This window comes from Rattus norvegicus, chromosome 7 (assembly GCF_021556685.1).
Source record: "Rattus norvegicus strain SHRSP/BbbUtx chromosome 7, alternate assembly SHRSP_T2T, whole genome shotgun sequence".
In the NCBI taxonomy this organism is placed as follows: Eukaryota; Metazoa; Chordata; class Mammalia; order Rodentia; family Muridae; genus Rattus; species Rattus norvegicus.
This window is the reverse complement of record NC_141540.1, coordinates 142314083-142336335: the sequence shown is the minus strand read 5'-3', so window position 1 is coordinate 142336335 and position 22253 is coordinate 142314083. Positions and strand designations below refer to the sequence as shown.

Here is a 22253-nt window from a genome sequence, read left to right as displayed (position 1 = left end):
CTGGAAAGGAAGAGATTGGGCCAGAATTCATGAGAATTGTGTCACTAACTGATGGAGTGTCCATTGCACTCTCACTATGGGCATGCTATGGTGTAAAACAAAAAAAGTGCAGAATCCACTGTTAATCTTAAATCAAAACAAAAAACAAACAAACAAACAAACAAAAAAAAAAAACCCCCACGGTCCTTGGGGGCTGGAGAGACAGTACAGTGGGCAGCGAATTTGTCTCCTAAGTGTAAGGACTTGAATTTGAATCCCCGGAATTCATGCGAAGCTGAGTATAGTAGCACACATCTCAGTGCTGCTTTGCCCAGCTTCACACGACTTCTCAGGAAGAACAAGCTGGAAGGGCTGGAGGACAGACGCCCTGCAGACGTCCTGCAGAAGGCCAAGGAGGACATGGCCAGGCGCTGAAGGAGTACCAGGAGCTCATGAACATCAAGCTGGCCCTTGATGTGGAGATCGCCAACTACAGGAAGCTGTTGGAAGGTGAGGCACACAGATGGATCACTACATCCTCCAACCCCTGATGACACCTCCACGGTGTCATGTGGGAACTGGACAGAGGATGGGGAGTAAGAGGTGACACAGTCACGTGAAAAACCCTGGGGAATCAGACTCGGGAAACCAGCATCAGGGTGCAGATCTAAGTTTATTGAACAGTGCATAGCTTCTTACGCACAGTGTTCAAGACAATCCCAAGCCCCTAAATCCTCAGCCAATCGTATCTCACCACACTATCACCATGCTCCAATAGAAGCCCTGCCTGATGAGGTAACTTAGAGGGGGTTGGGGGGAGCATCGCCGACTTCCGTGAAAATAGGGGAAGCAGCCACCTCCCTGGCCACGGTTCTTTTTTGCTGACTCGTCGGTGTTCCGGAGCCATCTTAGATCTAATGCCATGTACAGCAGCTCAGGACTCTTCGAGGGGTCTCCAGAGCCTGTGGCGCCTCGCTCTCACCATCCCACTTTTTCCTTCACAAGGTTAACCTCCACATCCCCCACAGTGCCAGGAACTGAGCAGAAGATGAGGTAGCACTAGCTGTGGCCATAATTGTTCCTTCAAGGAACTCCTTGAAGGGATTCTCTGCAAACCTGCATCAGATTGATGGTCTCCATGGTGACGGAAGCAATGGCTGCCTAGTTCTCACCTGCTGCTTTCTGCTCCGAGGTTGAAAGGTGAGGGCGTTGGACCAGTCGACATCTGTAAGCGTTCTTCCCAGCTTCCCCTTCTCCTGCCCTTGTGACTGGCTCAGCTGGTCACAGTGAGTTCACCATGTCTGTGTTGTCCTCCTCTTTCTTCACAGTGCAGTCCACCGTGTCCAGCGGCTATGGCAGTGCAGGTGGTGCCAGCAGCAGCATAGGCCTGGGAGGAGGCAGCAGCTTCTCCTATGGTGGTAGCCACGGCATTGGAGGTGGCTTCAGTGCTGGCAGTGGCAGAGGCATCAGCGGTGGACTCAGCTCCTCTGGTGGCAGCTCTTCCACCATCAAGTACACCACCACCTCCTCCACCAGGAAGAGCTACAGGCCATGAATTCTGTCTCTAAGAGCTTTACCCTGATCCCAGACATCATGGCTGCAGAGCCCTTTGCTCAGAGCTCCATGCTCAAAAGCTCTCCTCACCAACTTCCCAGCTCTGCTCTCTGCTTGGGGCTGAGACCATGTGCCTTCACTATTTCTCTGTTTGTCCTTCTCTCTATCACCAGCTCTTGTCAGGCAGCAAGGCTCCCATCTATATGAGTCTGCTGTGTATCTGAGAATGGCCCATCATGTGCCCTCAAGGAAAGAAAGCTGATCTCTGCCATGCAGAGTCCTCCCTGAGAATCCTAGTTGTCCTGCCTATGGAGGTTATATTCAGCAGTTCCCATCGAGTGTCCTGCCCCCAGTGAGCGGGATTAAAACATTCAATTTCTTACCTACAGTGGTTCAGAAACTTCCTCTTCCCCCATACTGTCCATGTCTTTGGGAACCCAAGGCTGTCCTTTGCCCCTATGCTCTCTTCCTAAACTTACCGGACATCTTCATTTGGTGCTGTAGAAACTCTCTAGGGGCAGTCACCATGAACTCAGGCCTCTGCACTCAACGTTTTTCTTCTCCGTGTAGCATCAGGATAGAAAGGGAAACTATGCACCAAAAACTGGACCAGCGCAGGGGTTTTTTTTTTTTTCCTTTTCAGCCCCACCTTTTAGTGATTTGGTCCTCGAAGTCTCTGAGGCTCTTTGCCGAACTCTCTACCTCTGACTCCCCACCTCAAGGAACTCAGGGAATCCAGCACTGATCCTCCAGCACAGAAGTTGTTGGGAAGATGGCCAGAGCATCTGAACTCTGTACCAAGTCCTTTGTCTTGAAAGAGCAGCTTTGAAATATTTTTATTAAACTAAGTGGTGCAGTTAGAAAGCACCCATCCCCAGTGTGTGAGCCTGAAGCTATGTAGCGCTGACTGCTGAATGGATCCCTCGTACGCCCTTATTGTGGTGCTGCCCCGATTCAATAGGAGTGTTTCTCCCCCAGTCACTCTACCAGGATGCACTTTTCTAGACACACACTCACAGGCACAGGATAGGTGTGTTTTACCAATCCAGTCAGGGTGGCAACCAAGACCAACCATCATCCCTGAAAACTTTCCCCTCACTGGTTACACACACACACACACCCCTTTCCCTATCTCCTGACCTTGCAGGAAGGAGAGAGCAGCTCCAGCTGGTGGCTCATGTTGGTAAGAATTGAGCCATGGATTGTGCTAAAATACATTGATTACTCTCTATGTGGTTAAAAGGTCCTCACAAAGGAAAGCAGGACAAAAGCAAATAGGCCAAAATATGAATGCTGGTTAATTCTCAGCAGTGAGAGAGCCTGCTCTGCTGTGTGTACTTTGCTGCTACAGAGGGAGGGCCCTACTCCCCGTCTTAGGGGACAACTATGATCTGCTGCCATTTCTTCTGCTTCTTATAAATTCCATCGAGCCCTTTGACCTTGCCATTGTCGTCACCAGTTTTGTGTACACAGTAGGGCCTCAAGTCCTTGTTGACGTTCGGTGCTTTCCAGTTGTTTTCGTTGCCGTTGCTGTTGGGCATCCCTAGGTATAGCATCATCGTTCTGCACTGTGAAATACAACTCTCTATGCTTCGTTTTTCCTCCAAGGTAGTCCATGAAAAAAATATTGATTTCTATTCCTTGGTCTTTCTCTTGATCTTACTCAATCCCATCTTAAAGTTGAGAGGGGGAAAGACCCAGCCTCAGAAAAGTACCTTGACAAGTTAATAGGAAAGGCTGGGTCCCAGTGATGAGGACTGAGGATCTATGCTGGACTTTCCCTCTATCGGGGAGGCTTGGTCTCACTATGCACTGGGCTCTCTGTCACCTCCCTCTCAGACCACGGAGAGGACCTGGCCAGTGTCTTTTCCTTCCAGCCCTCCATGCCTTGCTTGCCCCCTGCTGGAGATACAGCTGGCCTAGAATACTAAGAGAGGAGATAGGGAGCACCTGACAAGGCCATGACTTCAGCTGGTGACAGATACACCTACACATCATGGGTGAAGTCCAAGCAATGCTTACTCTTCAGCTTGGTGACTCCAGCCAGCAGTGGGAGGTTGATAAATTACCACTCTCTCCTCCCTCAGCGCTGGACCCTAGCCAAGCTTCATTTTTCTGTCACCTTCCAAGGGTTCTTTTGTGCCTCTGAAACCACATTCCCCTGTTCTGACCCTTCTTTGTTCTTTGGTGATAAGGAGTAAAACATGTCTGTCAACAGCTCTTGTTGCCCTGTTACTTTGTTGCCTTCTTACTTTGCCTCCAAAACTCTCTTTGAAACCTTATTACTGCCTTTTCTGTATCTTTAGGAACTTAGCAGGTCAGCACTCACTCATCAACACAATTTAAGTCTGCCTGTGGCTGAGTAAGGCTCTGAATATTGAAGAAAAACTTAAAATAAGGTCGGCACATTACTCAATGCCTGTTGGACTTAACTGACTTCTGTAATTTTCTTAAAATAAAAAGTCCCTGTAAATTCCAGAGTTGTGGCCATAAACACACACACACACACACACACACACACACACACACACACAAACACACACATGCGTGCACACGCCATTACTACCATAGCAACACAGACCAAGAGGCAAGGGGGTAAAAAGTGTGTGGTGTGTGAACATGGTAGGTTCAGTTTCAGAAAGGCCAAGTGGGCACTTGTATCTTCAAGAGGACATTTTAGGAAAATACCATGAGGCTTCCCTAACACCATCAGGACAGAGAACAGTTTATCTTGTAGAAATGAGAAGTAAAACAAAACAACAAAACACATAAACTGGCCAGAATCACAGTCCCTTGGCCACTCCAAAAATCTCTACACCATCTCTAGATAGTCTAGACATCTCCAGACAGTTTTCCCCATATAGTGCCAGAACATAGAAACCCTTTGATACTTCAATGAATTCTTCCTTAAAGTAGTCCCTGGCTGGTTGCCATAGCAACAACAAAGAAACACCATGGGTTCTCTCACAACCACCTCCCCCGTTCCTCATGCCTGTTATTTCTCAATCCATTCGTCATTCTTCATGAGTCTCTGAGCTCACTTGAGGTTGCCCAACTCTTGCTTAATAAGGAGGTGCTCAGGGTGAATGAGGGGCACTCTCAGCTGTTTCCTTTAAGAGGAATTTTGTCTCTTATTGGCCTGGTGGGAGCACATGCAGAGCATGCACGAGCAGGAACCATACAGAAAGCACAGTAGCCTCACCCACAGGCCGCCTGCCATTTTACCATTTTCCATGAAGATAAAGGTCAGTGTCCAAATGGCCCAGATGTAGCCCGATCTCTTCATGTGTTCCATCCCCTCTGAGTCCAGTGGCATGTCTGTTTTCACACCCTGGAGCTACATGTCAATCAACTACACGCCAATTACACATCAAGAGAGCTGACTAACTTAAAAGGCCCTCAACCAAGTTCCTCTTCAGAGACATTGATTCTGTTGTGCTAGTGAGTCACGAGCTTGATCTATCCCTCTGCATCTAGGCTTTTTGGATTTGTACTCTGTGAAAGCGGAACAGAACATGGTTCCCCTTCTGTCAATCATTCCCAGTTTCCAACATCAGTGTCATCACTATCTTCATGGTCAGAATTCCTGATTTGGTGCCAGCAGCTCACCTAGGTGTCGTGCAGTCCAAAGGGACAGTGATTCCTAGCACAGTTCTGAGTCTTTCGTGAGACCAGTCTTCCTGGAGAAGGTGAAAAGCCCAGTCACACATCCAGAGGCACTCAGGTAAGCTGTACTCCACAGAGCTGTGACACAGAAAGGGAGAATGGGTAACAAGTAAACACAGACCCATCCCCAGGGACTTGGGCAGGTTAACTGTGCAGTACTGGCTTTATTTAATCCAAGTCAGCCTAGCCACCACCAAGCTTCTCTCCTATGTTCAGACACCAAGTCATGTCTTTCTCTTGTGTGTGCCCAAAAGGTGACATATGGAGCAACCAGGTAGAACACAGCTCTTCTGAAGTTCTCAAGGCCCATTCAGAAACTGGCCGAAATACTATCTAAATATTATATTTTCTAATAATATCATACACCCTTGCATATGACTACTGTTTTCTATATGGTCCTTTAGTCAACCTCATAGCCCAGAAAGCCACAAGAGGGTGGGAACCATAGAAAAAAGTCACCTTCCATCGTGGCACAGATAGAAACCACTGTGCTAGGAAGACAGTAGTCCTGAGTCCAGTTTTACATTAAACTTCTTCCAGGACATTGGGACTCCCTCTTTTCACTCATAAAGCATGGGGCTTCCAAGGAGGGGGTGCCCCCTCCAGAGACTGCAAAGCTTCCATGCATTCTGGACCTACCCCTAAAGGGATAACATACCATTACCAAACCAATACAGTCAACTGCCTGAGTGCCTTGGAAAGAAAACAGACAAGTTGTTCAAACAAGTCTGAGACTTTCCTTCCTGTCATAATCACACCCCACAAAAGAACAATTTCAGGTTTTAAAAGAAAGACCACTTAGCGATAATTTACCCTATACCTAACAGAGATATGACAGCTATGAAAGAAATTGTAAATATACTAAAAGGAAAAGTCAAGAGGAGGAATAGAGGAGTGTGTGAAGAATAAATCTAAAAATGGCATCACCAGTCCCTAACCAAATGAAAGAAGTGCAAAGTGAGTGTACAGCATGGCAGAAAACAGTCTCTGAGGTAACTGGGATCAGAGGAGTGGAGAAAGCAAGGAGGATCCAGTTTCCAAGTCCTCAAAGTTCATGAATACTAAAGCAGAGCCTACGGGGTAATGGGGTGAGGTGACTGCTTTGAGATTTCCTCCCCAGCTGTGAGGCACACAACAGACTCAGCAGCCACCTCCACACCAGTTGCAAGCCAACAAAGCTGTGTCAACAGCGTCCCTCAGTACAGCAGTATCGCCCAGCCCACCCAAACTGTTGCCTACAGGCTGTGTCTCCACACCAGTGCTCAGCATGCCAAGATTCTATGTAGTGTACTCCTTGTCCTTTGGAGGACTTCCGGGTCTCTGCCTCCAAACAGAGCAGCATCTCATTCTCATCTTTCTTTCCTCCCTTACCATTTGCTTCCCATAGCCTCCTGACAAGAGCCAGAGAGACTTAGTGGATGAGACAGCCCATCCTGGGGACAAAAAAAGACCACTGGAGTGGTTGGAGGTCAATGGCCAAGATACATTTCAAATCCAGCTTGTCTCGATCCCCCAACCCCCATGAGATGATGACATCTCACCCACCATGTCCCCCAGGAAGGCAACTAACTAAAGTGTGTCACAGGCAACAGAGAGTTTGTCCCTCAGTAATCTACAGGATTAAGGGAGGCTTAAGCATATGAGGGACAGCAGAAAGAAACAAAGAAACAAGGAAAGAAACAGAAACAAAAAAAGAAAGAAAAAAGAAACAAAGAAAGAAACAGAAACAAAAAAGAAAGAAAGAAAAAACAAACAAACAAACAAAGAAACAAAGAAACAAAGTAGCCTAGCTGCCAAGTGACTGGATGATTGATAACAGGTTTGCCTCCTCTGTGACCTCAAGATTCCTCATCTAAGCAGCTTCTCCAGGCTCTAAAAGACCAACTCTGCTCCTTTGTTTTATTTGTTTGCCACTGTACCCAGTCACCCGCATGTCTCCATGTGTTGTTGGATGAGTTAATGCTAAGATGTGTGTGTCTGTAGACCTTCACATAGGTAACTTCTCTGGGTGTATCTGAGGCTCTTGATTACAGAGGAAGGCATGTCTGGCTTCTCAGAAGTACAAATTCAGATGGAAAGAGTGTGCCATTTTGCTAGTAAAATTGCCTGGGAGAATCTCAAGGACTCTGCACTGCCCATCACCCAGGCCACAGGAACAACCCAGGGGAAGGAGCCCACAATGAGTGTAGCTACACTTCGACTGCTGTCTCAAGTCTTGAGTTTTATCAGAACACTGAGGTTGACTGACAGAGCCAGTGAGAAAGCAATTGTCAAGGCTGAGCACAGGTGCAAAGGGGACCAAGCATGAAGTCTGAGCCCTTCAGACACACCAAATATTGAGGAGTATAGCCACTGTCATGCACAGTCAAGTGAGAAAAAAAAGTGCCTCAAGTCTGGATGTCCATCGTTCCTCCTCAAGAGAATTGCTTTCTTCAGAGTCAGCCCTGCAGAATAAGCCAGCTGGAAGAAGGCTCAGTGTGAAGGCATCTTTAAACTGTCCCTTCCAGCATGAGCTCCAGGAGGAACAAGGCTCTGTGTCCTTACCCCAAGCTCTGCCTCCCATGTCTATAACAGTGAGCAGTTAGCACATGATAGGTTCTGTTGAGGGAGGAGATTCGGGGCAATGGGGTAGAGTGTGACTGTGGCTTGGGTCCTATGAAACCCTCAGCATGGCCTAGGGAGGAAGCCACTCCTCCTGGTCCAATTGCATTCTAACCATGCTTCTTCTCTGCACTGGCCTGACTGAAGGCCAAAGCTCTCAGGTATACTCCCAACTTTTTACACTTTGAAGGACCATCTCAACGTTTGCTAGCCCACTACTAATGGGCTTAGCACTCTGTCAAGGGCCTCAAATTCCACTGAGAATATGGCAGTCAGCCTAAGCCAAAGGGGCAGCAGGTATGAAGGGAACCACAGAATCCAGCTATCTTAGGTTTGGATACCAGAACACCCAGTGTCCTTAGGCGAACCACCCCACACCACAAATAAAGACCAGGTAAGCCTAGTAACATGGTCAGAGAGCAGAAGGGATCCATGCACCTCCTCTCCACTCCTCCCCCCATCAGATAAACTCCTGCTGCCATTCTGTCAAAGGATCAGAGGAGACACATCTTGGGGAAGAAACACCCCAAACCACAGAGATATCCCAACACCCAGACCACCAGAAGCCCGACAGACACACAGAAGTGCATGTGTTCCTGGGACAGGTCGAAAGGAGTTAGCACACGGCCCCAGCTTACTTGAGGCTTCATGGAGGTTAGTGTTTAGTTAATAGCAAAGGAAGTTAGGAAGTCATGTCAGAAGGCTGGGAGATGGTGCATGTGTTGTCACACAAGCATGAAGCCTTGAGTTTATTCCCCAGAAAGACCATCGTGGGAGCTCCTGCTTATAATTCTAGCAAAGGGAAGTAGGGACAAATGGACCCTGGAGCTTGCTGGCTTAGCCTAACTGGTGAGTTCCAGCTCCCAGTGAGAGACTGTGGCTGAAGAAAATAAAGTGATTGTTCCCAAAGAACAACATCCAAGGTTGACTTCTGACCTCCACATGCTCACACACGCATATACTTGCACAATACTTGTGAGCATACACGTTAACACACACACACACACACACACACACACACACACACACACACACACATAAATACCCCCAACAAACTTCCTTAGCGGAAAGCAAAGAAGAAAAGTATTAAGAATAGGTAGGAGCTTCGGGGAAGAAATTAGAGCAAACTGCCCTACCTTTTTCTTCTATCACAATGACCAACTTTTGGTATCTGGTTGTTACTAAGGGCTATTTTTAGAATAAAATCTGTTCCCTGTTCAAAAAAAAAAAGTAAGTAGGAGAGGAGGAGTATGGTTTGAGGTTTGGACACGATCAAGACATATTTTATACATGAATGAAATATGTATGAATATAATGTGACCGTGTGTGTGTGTACATATATATATGACATAAATATGTACATACACAATATGAATATGTATATAGTATGAATAAAATATGTATGCACACAAAGAATAAATAAAGATACTATTTTACTAAAAGAGCCACAATATTGAGGTTTTGTAGGGGGGGCAAGCTTAGCATGAGCAAGACCTCCAACACAACAAAAGTAAAGCAAATACAGCTAAAGGGGGAGTGGTTATGTCAGGGATGGTGGCTACCCTAGGTGTTTGCCACAGACTCAAGAAAAGGTTGCAGTGAAAAGTCACAGAAGAAGCGTGAGACGCGATGGAAAAGATTCACCTGCCTTGGTTTAGTTCCCAAGTGAGTGAGGCCACCTAACTTGAGCGGCCACCATATGGGTGGGAAAGTCAGAAAGGGAAGAAGAAAGAGTGAATTACCCCAGAGAAGATGTGGTTGTGAGGAAATAAGGCTACAGTAACAGAAAAGGGGGCGCCAGGAGAGCAGGTGAGAAAGTGGCCAGAGGAGTGACCAAGAAGATGCCAACCTTGAGTTGCCACACAGGCAGCTTAGAGGGAATGTGGGAGACATTCGCTTGTACTCCTTCTGGTGGGCAGGTCCCATGCTGGGCACCTGCCTTTGTTCTGCAGAAGGGTCTACAGTGCTCAGGAGACAAAGCAGCACGCCTTCCTCTGGGAGACAGATTATCACAGAGAGGGAAGCAAAGAACACAAAGTTTTTTTATTTTTCCTACAGGCAAAGGCGAGCATGCACCAACTGAGCCAGACTTAGGTACAGAGGCAACAGAGTAACAACCCGTCCTCTGCTTAGCCCCGCGTCAACAAAAGCTGTGATTCACAGGCTCCCTAAAGAAACAAGGAGTCTCCAACCCCAGCAAGAGGAGAGGCCCAGAATCCCAGGTAAGAGACCAGCCCTCCGAGTGCCAAGCTGCCATTCCAGGCAGGTGAGAACATCAGCCAAGCACTGTGGAGTTCCCAGAGGATGTCTGTACAGGAAGACCACGGCACCTGGCACTGTTTCCCACCTGCCAGCCTGTATCAGTCTGCCTCTAAATAAGCTTTCGTGAGTCTAGCTTCCTTATCCAAATATGGAGTATGAACGCCTTGCTATCAATTCCTCTTGCACCCGCCCACTCTTCCAAACCATGTCAGGAAGCAAGCAGACAGCAAGACCCAGGAGGACGAGCCATCTGCCACACCGCTCACAGTAGAGACAGGGAGAGGGATACAGGAAGAAAGAGACGAGGCACACCAGAAACAACCTGTCCATCCATGCCCTGATGCAGAATCAGGTGCTCAAGGTGAATGAGAGGCCAACAACATGGCTCTGGGAAAAAGTGCTTGCTCTGCAAGCCTGAGGACCGGACCTGAGTTCCATCCCTGGATCCCGTAGTCAAAGAAGAGAACTCTTGAAAATTACCATTTGATCTCCACATATATACTATCATGTGTGTGCAGTGCACGCACACACACACTCACCATCATCATCATCATCATCATATCATCATCATCATTGTCATCGTCATCATCATCATCAAATGAGGGCTTCTCCACTAAGTATCACTTGGTGCTGTTTTGGTGAGAGAAATAAGAGTTGGGGATAGAGATCTTCAGAACGGGATACTTCAGGAAGAAGATAGCCTCGAAGACAGCGTTATTGTGTATCATTTTGTTCAGGAAGAAGATAGCCTGGAAGACAGCGTTATTGTGTATCATTTCATTCAAAGCTACCCAGCAGGCTTCAGTTTTGTCTTCCCAACAGGACCATGAGCTTATTGATACGGATCAAGAATGTGTGCTCTATTTCTCCCCAATCCTCACGGGACTCACTCTAGGATGGACGTGTGGTTCCTTAATACCTGTCTTATCTGCAGGAGACTGACACAATGGGTGTATACCCTGCATTTACATGGCCGAGGCACTCTGAAAGTATTTTTCACACGTGAATACTCTCCATAAACGCTTATTTCACAGACACACACTGGGGCTCAGAAAAGTCATATCACGAGTACAAGGACTCATGGCTAACCACCGGAGGGGTTGGAATCTAAACCCAAGTCTTTCTGTTCCCAGTTCGGTCCACAGAAGACAATCATCAAAGGCAAGTATCGGTATAGACATGACATCCATGCGTGTGCACACACTGACACATGTGCTACAGGAAGTCTCATGTGATACCCAGCAGGCATGCCTGATTTAGAGCAGAGTCAAAGGGCCATTAACGCTGCGTGGAACCCTCAGGAAGATGAACACAGACCTGGAGGACCAGCCTGATGGGGTTGGGGGGAGGCTGGAGAAGCTGCTGAGAAAATGCTCGGGGCGTAAGAAACACAGGAAGGAACAGGAGACAGTGTGTTGCAGTCGCTTGTGTTGACACAAGGTGTTTGGACTGGAGGGAGTTGGTCCTGGGCCTAAGAAAGCGGTTCGAAAATGAGGCAGTGTTTTTGCGTCCATTAGAAGATGCGTGGTTAGGACATGACTGAAAGCAATTAAGTTTATTCTCACTGGTCTGCTGATCAAGTTACAACTAGAAAGAAGTTTCCACGTGGGGGAGGGGGAGAGGGAGGCAGCAAACCAACCAACGGCTGGCTTTTTTTTTTTAATGCCATTTTCTTCAGGGTACTCAGGGTGAGCTCAGGGCTGGCAGATGCCTAGGGGATGCCATCAGCAGGTCTCCCTTCATTAATCAAGCCCCGCCCCTTGGGGGAGGCCCATAAAAGCTTAAGGACCTGCAGCTCCCTAACCGCCTGGTTTCTCTACCCCCTTCACGCATCTACCTCGGAGCGCCCGTGCTGCCTTCCTCACCCATCATGTCCCGGCAATCTACTGTCACCTTCCACTCCGGCAGCCGCAGGGGCTTCAGCACAGCCTCAGCCACCACCCCTACCGCTGGACGCTCCCGCTTCAGCTCCGTGTCCGTAGCCCGCTCCTCAGGAAACAGTGGGGGGCTGGGCAGGATCAGTGGGATTGGTTCTGGCTTTGGGAGCCGCAGCCTCTACAACCTGGGGGCTACCAGGCCGGTCTCTGTTGGTGGTTGTGCTGGCAGTGGCTTCAGGAGTGGCTTTGGTGGCAGGGCTAGCAGTAGCTTTGGTTATGGAGGGGGTTTTGGTGGTCCTGGCTTCCCTGTCTGTCCCTCTGGAAGCATTCAAGAAGTTACTGTCAACCAGAGCCTCCTGACTCCCCTCAACCTGCAAATCGACCCCACCATCCAGCGGGTGCGGAAAGAAGAGCGGGAACAGATCAAGACCCTGAACAACAAGTTCGCCTCCTTCATCGACAAGGTGGGGCCCATGCTCACCCATTCAAGTCCCCAGTGCATGGAGTAACTAGGTGGGGGTGGCTCATCCCTGGAAATAGCAACAACATGGGGTCCCCAGGAGACGAACTTTCCTCAACCAATGCCAGCCATGGACAGAGACATGTTCAAATCATCTGGCCCACAGGACATTGTGGAGATGCTTCCTCTCTGGGAGTCCGCCTTCAGAAAGAGGGGTTCTATCTTGCCGCTACCCTGACCCAGAGTATCAGCATTGGGAAACTCAGCCCCGACTCCATGATTCCCACCATAGAGGCTATGCCTACTCCCATGCCCAGTCCATAAAAATCCTAGAGTCTCTGGGGTGCCTCTGTGGACGTTCCCATTTGGAAGTGGAGTTGTCATTACACGGCTGCCTCCTTTGTTAGCAGGTGTGCCTGGTTCTGCCTCCCTGACTCCTCGAGTGGGGCTCACTCTCTCTGCTCCCCTGCAGGTACGCTTCCTGGAGCAGCAGAACAAGGTCCTTGAGACCAAGTGGAACCTCCTACAGGAGCAGGGCTCCAGGACAGTCAGACAGAACCTGGAGCCTTTCTTCGATGCCTACGTCAATGACCTCCGCCGGCAGCTGGACAGCGTCACAGCTGAAAGGGGCAGACTGGATGCTGAACTGAGGCACATGCAGGAGGTCGTAGAAGACTTCAAAGTCAGGTGAGTGGGAGACGGGCTCCGGGCCGCACACAACCGTCCAGAAAATGCAGTGGTGTGAATGCCACACCAGCCAGGAGTACAGAAGATGGAGGGGACCAAGGTGCCTTCATCTCAGCACCAGGGCTAACCAGGAGTCTGTTCTTATTTGTCTACACCATCGAGGTAGGCACCAACATCTTCTGTCGAAATGATCACCTCTGCTCGTTCTGGTAAACGGTGCTGCCTCACCTCTGGCATGCTGTTTATCTCCACTGGATGTGAGCCCAGGGGCTGAGATGGCTTGAATTCCCCAGATGACATAAGCTCAGAGTGAAGGAAGGTAGCAAGGAAGGAGGGGTTCTGTTCTTCCTTGTGGGGGTGAACACTGTCTATTCATTGTTTGGGCTACAGTGCAAAGGTTACGCTAGCAAACCCTTTAGCTTACACTCTATGGTTCTCAATGGTCGCCCTGATGAGGATATTACCTGAAAGACTGTCCTGAGCAAATACAGTCTTTGCTGTCTCAGGAGGGGTTTTCAGAGGCAGCGCGTCTTTCTGGTGATCAGGACTACGCGTCTATAAAGTGACAGGACTGCCTGAGCACGTGATTCTGTTCCCATGAGTCTATGCTGACCTTCTGATCTTATAAAAAGAGATTGCTTTTTAAAGAGCTGGCAGAAGGAATTATCTACCTTTTATGGAGGAAGAAGCAGAGGTTAAGTGAATCACCCAAAGTCATGCGCAGGTCACCAAAGAGCTGGAAAGAACGGAAGGCCTTTTAACTCTTGCTACAGCAGCAGGAGGATGAAGCGGAAGCTTTGCTCAACCTCACGCCCCCTTGCCCTCATCCTCGCAGGTATGAAGACGAAATTAACAAGCGTGCAGCTGCCGAGAACGAGTTCGTGGGCCTGAAAAAGGTGAGCGGGGGCACGTCTCTTGAGCGAGATTGATTTATGAGCCTGCAACCCACACTCTGAAGAGTGGGGTCTGAAGCCAGCCTAGGCTACATGGTCATGCCATGCCTCAAAGAAAGAAAGGCTGAGTATGCAGCTCAGGGGCTGGACTTATCCAGCATATCCAGCCCAAACCCCTTGAAATGAGGCTAGATACTCTCAGCTCCCTTTGACGTACTGTTCTGATCTGGGGTCATTTCAGGACGTAGATGGGGCCTACATGAACAAGGTGGAGCTGGAAGCGAAGGTTGACTCTCTGACTGACCAGATCAACTTCTACCGGATGGTCTATGAGGCAGTAAGAGTCTGCAAGTGTTTCTGTTGCTCCTGGTACCAGGCCTAGAGAGGAAAGGATGCTTCACCTACTGAGTTGAGCTGGTGTCTCTCCCTTGAGGCATCCTATGTCAAAGCCTGGGGGAAACATAGTGCGGGAGAGTATTGCTGGGAACTTTGACTCAAGAAACAGTTTCAACCTAGACCTTCCCCCTTTCACAAATGGCAAACAGTCCTAGCAAGGAGGGGACGAAGACTGTACCTTCTCTCTTCCCTCAGCTATAGCTCAACTCACTGGCTCGATGGCTGCTTGGCCTCTAAAAGAGGCCTCATTAGGGGGCTCTGCCATTTGGAAAGCAGATGAAGTCACACTGTGGGAGTGGGATGACTAGGTTGGCTGATTCCAAAGAACACCTCTGTGAGGCATAGAAAGCCACATGTCGTGATCGTGTCGACCAGTGGAGAGCATCACCAGAATCAGAGAGAGCCGTCCCACCACCTCACTGATGAGTCGCCTAGAAACTTCCGGGGACACGATTAACAGAACTGGGGGGGGGGGTGGGAGGGACACCCAGAATGACTTCTGCCAGGGATGCCAGAGACAAGATCCTTAGCCTAAGTAGTTAGTCACCTCAGAAGTGCAAGGTCCTTTCCGCTTGTTCCTGGGGTGACTCTGAGTTCACAACCCTGCAGGAGCTGTCTCAGATGCAGAACCAGGTCAGCGACACCTCTGTGGTCCTCTCCATGGACAACAACCGCAGCCTGGATCTGGACAGCATCATCGCTGAGGTCAAGGCCCAGTATGAGGACATTGCCAACCGCAGCCGGGCAGAGGCTGAGTCCTGGTACCAGACCAAGGTGAGGCACTGTGCTCGGGGTGAGTAGTACTCCAAGGCTGTACTCCTTCACTTCCCTCACTGAAACTTCACAAGTGCAGGTCTGACACCAGGGGAATCTAGCTTAAACACTTACACAAGTCTAACCACACACCAGGGTGTGGCCCAGGAAGTGTAGGGCGCTCAGAAGGACACGCCCAGTCCACATTTCTCACGAAAGACGGAACTGGGTGAGACTCCAAAATGGTGAGGAAGTCTGCACCACAGCCCTGAAGGGTTTACGAATTCTTCCTCTAATCCGGTCTCCTCCGCTCTGCCAGAGGTGTAGGGTTGCAAATACAGAAGCTGCAATCAGAGGATTCGGGGTCTAGAAGTTCAGAAAGAGGATGGGCATTTGCAGAATGGGAAAAAGACACCACAGAGCTTCCAGCGAGACCTAGGTCTTTGGCCCAGCAGGTGAGCAGAGAAGGGTTAAGAAAGGACAGTGAGGAACCAAGATGAAGTTTAGGGCTAACAAGCAACTACAAGACGAGGATGAGCACTCCTGAAAGACAGAAGGCACGAGACCTCAGAGAAATACCACTGAAAGCCTGGGTGGCCAGAAGGCTTGTCCTAGAACAGTGTGGCAGACCCACAGCTGTCCACTTGCCAAACTCAGACCCGTCACAGGGGCCCTTGCTTACTGCTCTCTCATCCCCAGCCACTGTCCTGCCCTTCTGGTAGGAAGTGGGAGAAAAGACGCAGTTTTCCGATGCCAGGGGTCCACTGTGAAACTCCTTGACAGCGAGTGGGAGTTAGGATACACTTAGCCCCAGCAGGAAGTAAATTGGTAACAGACATACCCCTGAGTGTTTGGGGTTGTTTGTTCCTTCTAATCCTGAGAGTCTGGCTGCAGAGGACGCTGAGCTGTCCAGCACTTTCCAAACAGAACAGATCTTGACTCGGACAGGAGCCCTTCTACAGGATAGGCTGGAGGAGGCCCGGTGTAGCAATCCTCGTACACAGGCTTGCCCAGGGCACATTTAGCGTGAGTGCCTCTGAGACCAGAGCCCCTACCAAGCCAATGCTGTGCCTCCTGCAGCCTTGGCACTGTCCACATGGTTTCCTGTCCTTCCTCCTGCATTCCAGACACCACTGTCTCCAAGGCTACCTAATTCATGGGCATAGCTGACTCTGATACAAGAACCCCCACGGCACAGCGGCAGTGAGCAAGCTGCTTCCTCACCTCTACAACTTACCACCATTTCCCCTGCCTCAGGGTTTCCCACAGGTCCTCTGTCCGGGTTGCAATGTTCTCTCTCTGAGCTGACTGTTTAAGCCCCTCTTACCCACGCTGCAGATGACAGCTTAGTGTTTCCCCTTCCGTCGCTTCCCGTCCATGCCCTACCACCACCACACGACCCACCTTCAAACCCAAGTTGAGACCCTGTCTGTTTACCATGTGTCACATGTTCCGGAGACATGTTTAACATGTCTCACATGTTTAGACACACACGGGCAATAGCGTAAGCATCTGGGAACCAGGATTAGCCGGTGCTTGTAGGCTGTGTCCACAGCCTGTTACCTCCCAACAAGCAGATAGGCTCAGGAAGAACCTCCAGGGAAAACGAGTGAGGGGAAGGCTGGCTAGTGAGTGCCTGCCCAGCTCACAGGCATTTGACTAGGTGGTCTGGTCTGCTCTGGTTCTAACAGTATGAGGAGCTGCAGGTGACAGCAGGCCGGCACGGGGATGACCTCCGCAACACCAAACAGGAGATCTCGGAGATGAACCGGATGATCCAGAGGCTGAGATCTGAGATTGATGCCGTCAAGAAGCAGGTACAGCACAGGGAGCACAAGAATGCTTGTGCCTCCTTCCGGCTCATCCCACCTCCAGGGACGCCTACCCCAGGAGTCACAGCACTTCCAGGGTCTGTCCACAGGCTCAGCACCTTCTTTCTCCTCAGTGCTCCAGCCTGCAAACTGCTATCTCTGACACGGAGCAGCGTGGGGAGCTGGCCCTCAAGGATGCTCGGGCCAAACTGGTGGAGCTTGAAGACGCCCTGCAGAAGGCCAAGCAGGACATGGCCCGGCTGCTGCGCGAGTACCAGGAGCTCATGAACGTCAAACTGGCCCTGGATGTGGAGATCGCCACCTACAGGAAGCTGCTGGAGGGCGAGGAGTGCAGGTGAGGCAGGGTGACCAACAAGCAGACTGTTCTCAAAGCAAACAGTACTTAACTTCAGCAGCCTGAGCTGTGGTGTTGAGCAGGTGCAAAGCTCTTTCCAGACCACTAGGTGCACCTCACAAAGACCTAAGGCCTGAGCAATCACATCCTGTTAAAGGGAGGGCTGGTTACCCTGGTGACTTGAAAAAGTCGGGTAAAAGACTCCCGACTGAAAGAGACTGTCCTAGATTTGGGTTTATAGGTCCCCACTCGTTGGTCCTCTCTGTCCTTTAATTTCTTCGGGGATAGATTAAAGGGACTAGATTCTGTGACATCCCGAAGCTCATGGGATTTTGGTATTCTCCCATCTGGCGGCTATGTCACTAAGGGCAAGTTACTTAACCATCCTGCATCTCCGTGTTCCTATCTGTAAAATGAGGGTAGTGAAAATTCTGATGTCGTATATTGTTTAAAGGGTTAAAATAGGGGGCTGGAGAGATGACTCAGAGGTTAAGAGCACTGACTGCTCTTCCAGAGGTCCTGAGTTCATTTCCCAGCAACCACATGGTGGCTCACAACCATCTGTAGTGGGATCCGATGTGTCCCACTTCTTCTGGTGTGTCTGAGGATAGCTACAGTGTACTCATAACATAAAAGAATAAATACACTTAAAAATGTGTTAAAATAGAGAAGAGTCAGATGTGATGGCTCACCCCTGTAACCCCAGTCCTTAGGAGGCTGTAAGAGGAATGATGAGTTTGAGGCCAGCCTGTGCTACACAGTATCAGCATAGCCAGGGTTATATAGCACGACTCTGTCTCAAAGAAAACAAACAAACAAACAAAAAAGGTTAAAATAAGGCAATATTATAAAACACTTGAAACAGTTCTTGGCATGTAACAAGTGTTTGGGGTTTTTATTTAGGTTTTTGTTGTTTTGTTTTGCCCTTGGAGCTGGAAAGATGGCTCAATTGTTAGGAACATGTTCTGCTCTAACAGAGGACCAAAGTTTGGTTTTTGGCACCCACCTTGGGTGTGTAATAATAGCCTGTGAATCCAGCTGCAGGAAATCCAACACCCTTTCCCGGCCTCATCTGATAATTACGCCTGTATGCACATACCCACACATAGACATACACATAAAATTTAAAGGTTTATTTATTGATTTATATATGTATGAGTGGAACCTGTGGAAGCCAGAGAGGGCATTGGATCCCCTGAATGGTTGGTTGTAAACCATCATATGGGTTGTGGGAACCTGGATCATCTGTAGGAACAAGTGCTCTTAACCCCACAGTATCTCTACACCCCTAAAAAAAAGTTTTACTTAAGTTAAAAAATAAAAATATTGCTATCATTCAGTTTAGTGGCCAAAGGAATGGGCTTTGAGGGTAGATGGATCCTGTTTCAAACCCTGTGACCATGACCACTAGCCTCTCTGATCGTCAATTCCCCACCGTAAAGCTGAGATAATAATTCTTACCTAATAGGATTGTCGATAATGTTAGTGTTAGCTCCCAGTGAACACTTAGGGATGAAGGCCAGTTGCTAAGACAATAATCGACAGGATGAAACTACTGTTATGGTCACAATTTGCACGCCTCTCCACACCTATAACAGCCTTGGCGGTGTCTAACAAGAATCCCTTGTTGAGAGAGAAATCTGGCTACAGACAATGTCCTAACAGCTACAAACCACAGGCTCCGTTTATGAGACCCTTACTATTTTTAGCATCTCAAGTATTTTTAAGAGTTTTCAGCCTGCACGACCTCTGCGATAAAACAAAAATAATAAAGGGGTTTAAAATGCACTTAAAACAATCACAAAACCCATCATCAACCTGAACAGTAACCTTCCCTCCTCTCCTCCTAACCAGGCTGAGCGGAGAGGGAGTTTCCCCAGTGAACATCTGTGAGTATGACCCCTGTGGCCCGGGGCTGTCGTGGTCAGGTGAAGGGTGGGTACAAGGCAGCTGTGAGAACTCTACAGGCAGAGTTCATTTTGAGAAAGTTTGGGGGCTTGAGTTTGTTGGGGAAAAAGTCATGCTGGATTAGAGGGGCTTGTTTATTTATTTGCTTACTGTAGTGTTGGGAGTTGAACCTAGGGCCTCACCTGAATACTCTCCCATATGCCCACCCTCTCTTACCTCTGTCTCATACCTCTGTCTCATCCTGGTCATGGCTTTGCATTCTGTTTCCCACTGAGTTAAATCCAAGCCACCTCAGTAATCATGGGTGTAGAACTGGAGGGATGTTTTTGATTTTTAAGACAGATTTCATGGGACTCAGGCTGGCCTCAAGTTCCAACACCATCTTACCTCTAGTTCCCCAGATTAGATGAGAGTCTTTAGGGGTCAACCACTGTACAGGTCGGGGTGGTTCCTGAGATTATCTCACAGGATTCCTTGGTGTTGTAAGTCTAGTTTCAAGAGCTTGGAGATGAGCATTTGACAGGGAAGGGACACACAAAAACTCCTGGCTTTGCCTAGGTCCTTTGGAGAGAACACTTACACTAAACACAAACCATAGCTAGCACTCGAGATGGCCCTGCCAGCTCTGAACAGTCTGGTGAGAGTTTGCTATTACAGAGGGTTACTTCTAGGAGGTGCGAGGCTTTTCCAGAAGCTACCATCAGGGTTTACAGTGCCATGCCAGGGGGACTCTAGGGGAAAGCCATGCATATTCCTGTGAGCATTCAGAAGGAAGGAGACTCCAAAGTCAAACCTGAAGAAGCAGGCAGGCTCAGACAGAGCAGCAGTGGCCGTCCATAGCGGAGAGGGATATGTCCCCAATAGGTTCTAGAGGAGAAGCAGTGGGCAGCAGAGGGGAGGCACCACAGACCGGCAGAGGTGGAGGCCCGAGGCAGAATCTCACAGCACAAGCAGGAAATAGGAGGGCCAGCATCTGTGACTGTAGACGCTCCCGGGCACAGGCTGCGCTGACTGGCACCTTCTCTCCTGCCTGCAATTCTGAGCCCGCCTCCTCTTCCCTACAGCTGTGGTCACTTCTACAGTTTCCAGTGGCTACGGCGGTGGCACCAACATCGGAGGTGGAAGCCTGGGTCTTGGCGGGAACAGTGGCTACTCCTTCACGACCACTGGTGGGCACAGCCTGGGTACAGGTCTGGGAGGCTCTGGCTTTACCACCAGTAGCAGCCGGGGCCCAGTGGGCAGTGGCTCCAGCATCAAGTTTGTCTCCAGCACGTCATCCAGCAGGAAGAGTTACAAGCACTGAGGTGGTCAGCCGGCAGTCCCCCTTGCCACTGCTCCGAAGCCTCTCATACATTTATAACTGGATGTCTGGGCCCTTGTCCTGTATCCTCTTCATAGTAGCCACCTCCCCAGCTGCCAGGGATCCTGGCATCCCGGCTGAACCCATTCCCTGGCCTATGGCAGCCTCCCGACAGCCCTAGGCTGCTCCTGGTACTTCTTTGTGTTAGACACATAGACCCAAAGCTCGCACCCCTCCAAAGTTCACAATCAGTGGATCTGCCAGAGCCGGACATCTGCAAACGCCTCTTCAGTGCCACCGGCCCCTTTCCTCCAGGTGCAGCAGCACTGGAGGAGTCCGTGTCTCCCAGTCCACCTCAACACCAGGCTGTCTTGTCCCTCTCTGGCTGCTTACACACTGCCAGCTGGAGTCAAAGCTCCTCTGTTTCCTCCTGGAATGCGCCTATTAAATCCATGTGTCATGTGTTTGGCTCAGCCCTCTGTGTGCCGCATCGATGAGCCCCAAGTAACTCTGACTCTCAGAAGGCCCCAGCCAGTGTTATTCCACACAAGCAGTACTCAGGGCACAATAGCTGCTGCCCATTGCAGAGGGGCTGGAGGGAGGGGCATGGAGAGGGAGAAGCACGGGGATGGCGGCAGGCCAATAGTCTTCCTCCTTTAGCGGCTCCTACTCCCCTTGCTATTCTTTGGAATGCTTGTTTGGGAAGTCCCAACCCCTGGGCAGAGCCCTGCCCAGCCAGCCTCCTGCCCAGTATGTCATGCAGGGTGGGGAGGTACCCTCCCCAAATGAGCCTGACATAGGACAGGTGGCCAAGGCCCTGGCCAGCAAAGGAGCTGATTGTTCCCTGACAGCTTCAAACTTGCAGAACTGAACAGAGAAATAACAGGGCGGGAGAGGAGTTAAAAGTCAGCCCCGAGGCCAAGGAGCAAAAGAACCATAATTGTTAAGACACAGAGACACCCAGGAAGCTCCTCATTCCTGAGTTTACAGTCTCCTGGACCCCTCCCCTCAAGACCAAGGGGGATGATGGGACTAATCGTGAGCAGGGTCCAGGTGTTTGAACAGGGTGGGCTTGTCACTTAAGATTACTGACAGGAGCTGCCGAGCAGAACTGTGAAAACCACTCATGCTCAGAAAGGAGAAGTTCTGTTATAGGAGTCAGAGGAGAGGAAGGTGAAATAGGAGACTGAAGTCTAGAATGGTTAAGAGGGGAATGATTTCAGAGTAGACAGGAAAAACCCTGGGAATAATCGTCAAATTCACTAGCTAAGACCGGGGAGGAAAGAGAAGAGGGCAGAGATTTGGGGTAACCTCATACTACTTAGGAAAGACCAGAGACCTCATTATCCCCTGCTATGTGAAGTACAGAGATTCTGGGCACACAGCCCAATCAGCCACTGGGTTCTAGTATTGTCTCCAGCATTCCCTGGCCATGTGACATGGTTGCCAATGATTGCAGGTAAAAACCAAGGGCAAAAGCAGCCAAGATTGGAAGGCAAACAGTTGGGGTTCATCCCCCATGATACTGCTCATAAAAAGGTTGGCAATGCCCCATCATCTGTTTTCATAAAGTTAAAAAAATAAAATGTAATGTTTGTGGTAGATCTTGCCACGTGGTGTGGCACAGCCTGGACCCTGGGTAAATGAATTTTTAAAACACACATGGAAATGACCAATATGGGATGGGCATAGTCAGATGCTTAAGTCTGGGAGCTAGGGGTGTGGATGGAAGCCCAGAGGGCAGGGACAGC

At 49.5% G+C, this 22253-nt stretch overlaps 1 protein-coding gene and 1 long non-coding RNA gene across 6 annotated transcripts; one reads left to right on the top strand and one right to left on the bottom strand.

Annotated features, from left to right (window-relative positions):
• Positions 1–1425: 1425 nt before the first annotated feature.
• LOC108351555 (uncharacterized) lies at positions 1426–15271 on the bottom strand. 3 transcript variants are annotated; one of them, XR_015624995.1, is made up of 3 exons: positions 14923–15248; positions 10602–10811; positions 1426–5277 (listed from the first exon to the last, which is right to left on the bottom strand). It is a non-coding gene; the product is annotated as an uncharacterized LOC108351555 (long non-coding RNA). The 3 variants fall into 3 exon arrangements; XR_015624996.1 differs by having other exon boundaries at positions 10602–10692; XR_015624997.1 differs by lacking the exon at positions 10602–10811 and having other exon boundaries at positions 14923–15271.
• On the top strand, positions 11864–22109 carry Krt75 (keratin 75). Of its 3 annotated transcripts, none has more exon segments than NM_001389262.1 (9): positions 11868–12403; positions 12872–13086; positions 13922–13982; positions 14221–14316; positions 14985–15149; positions 16820–16945; positions 17074–17294; positions 19149–19183; positions 20267–22109. In NM_001389262.1, coding segments are annotated over 9 exon segments (1629 nt in total). In that variant the 5' UTR covers positions 11868–11932; the 3' UTR covers positions 20506–22109.
• The last annotated feature ends 144 nt before the right edge of the window (positions 22110–22253 follow it).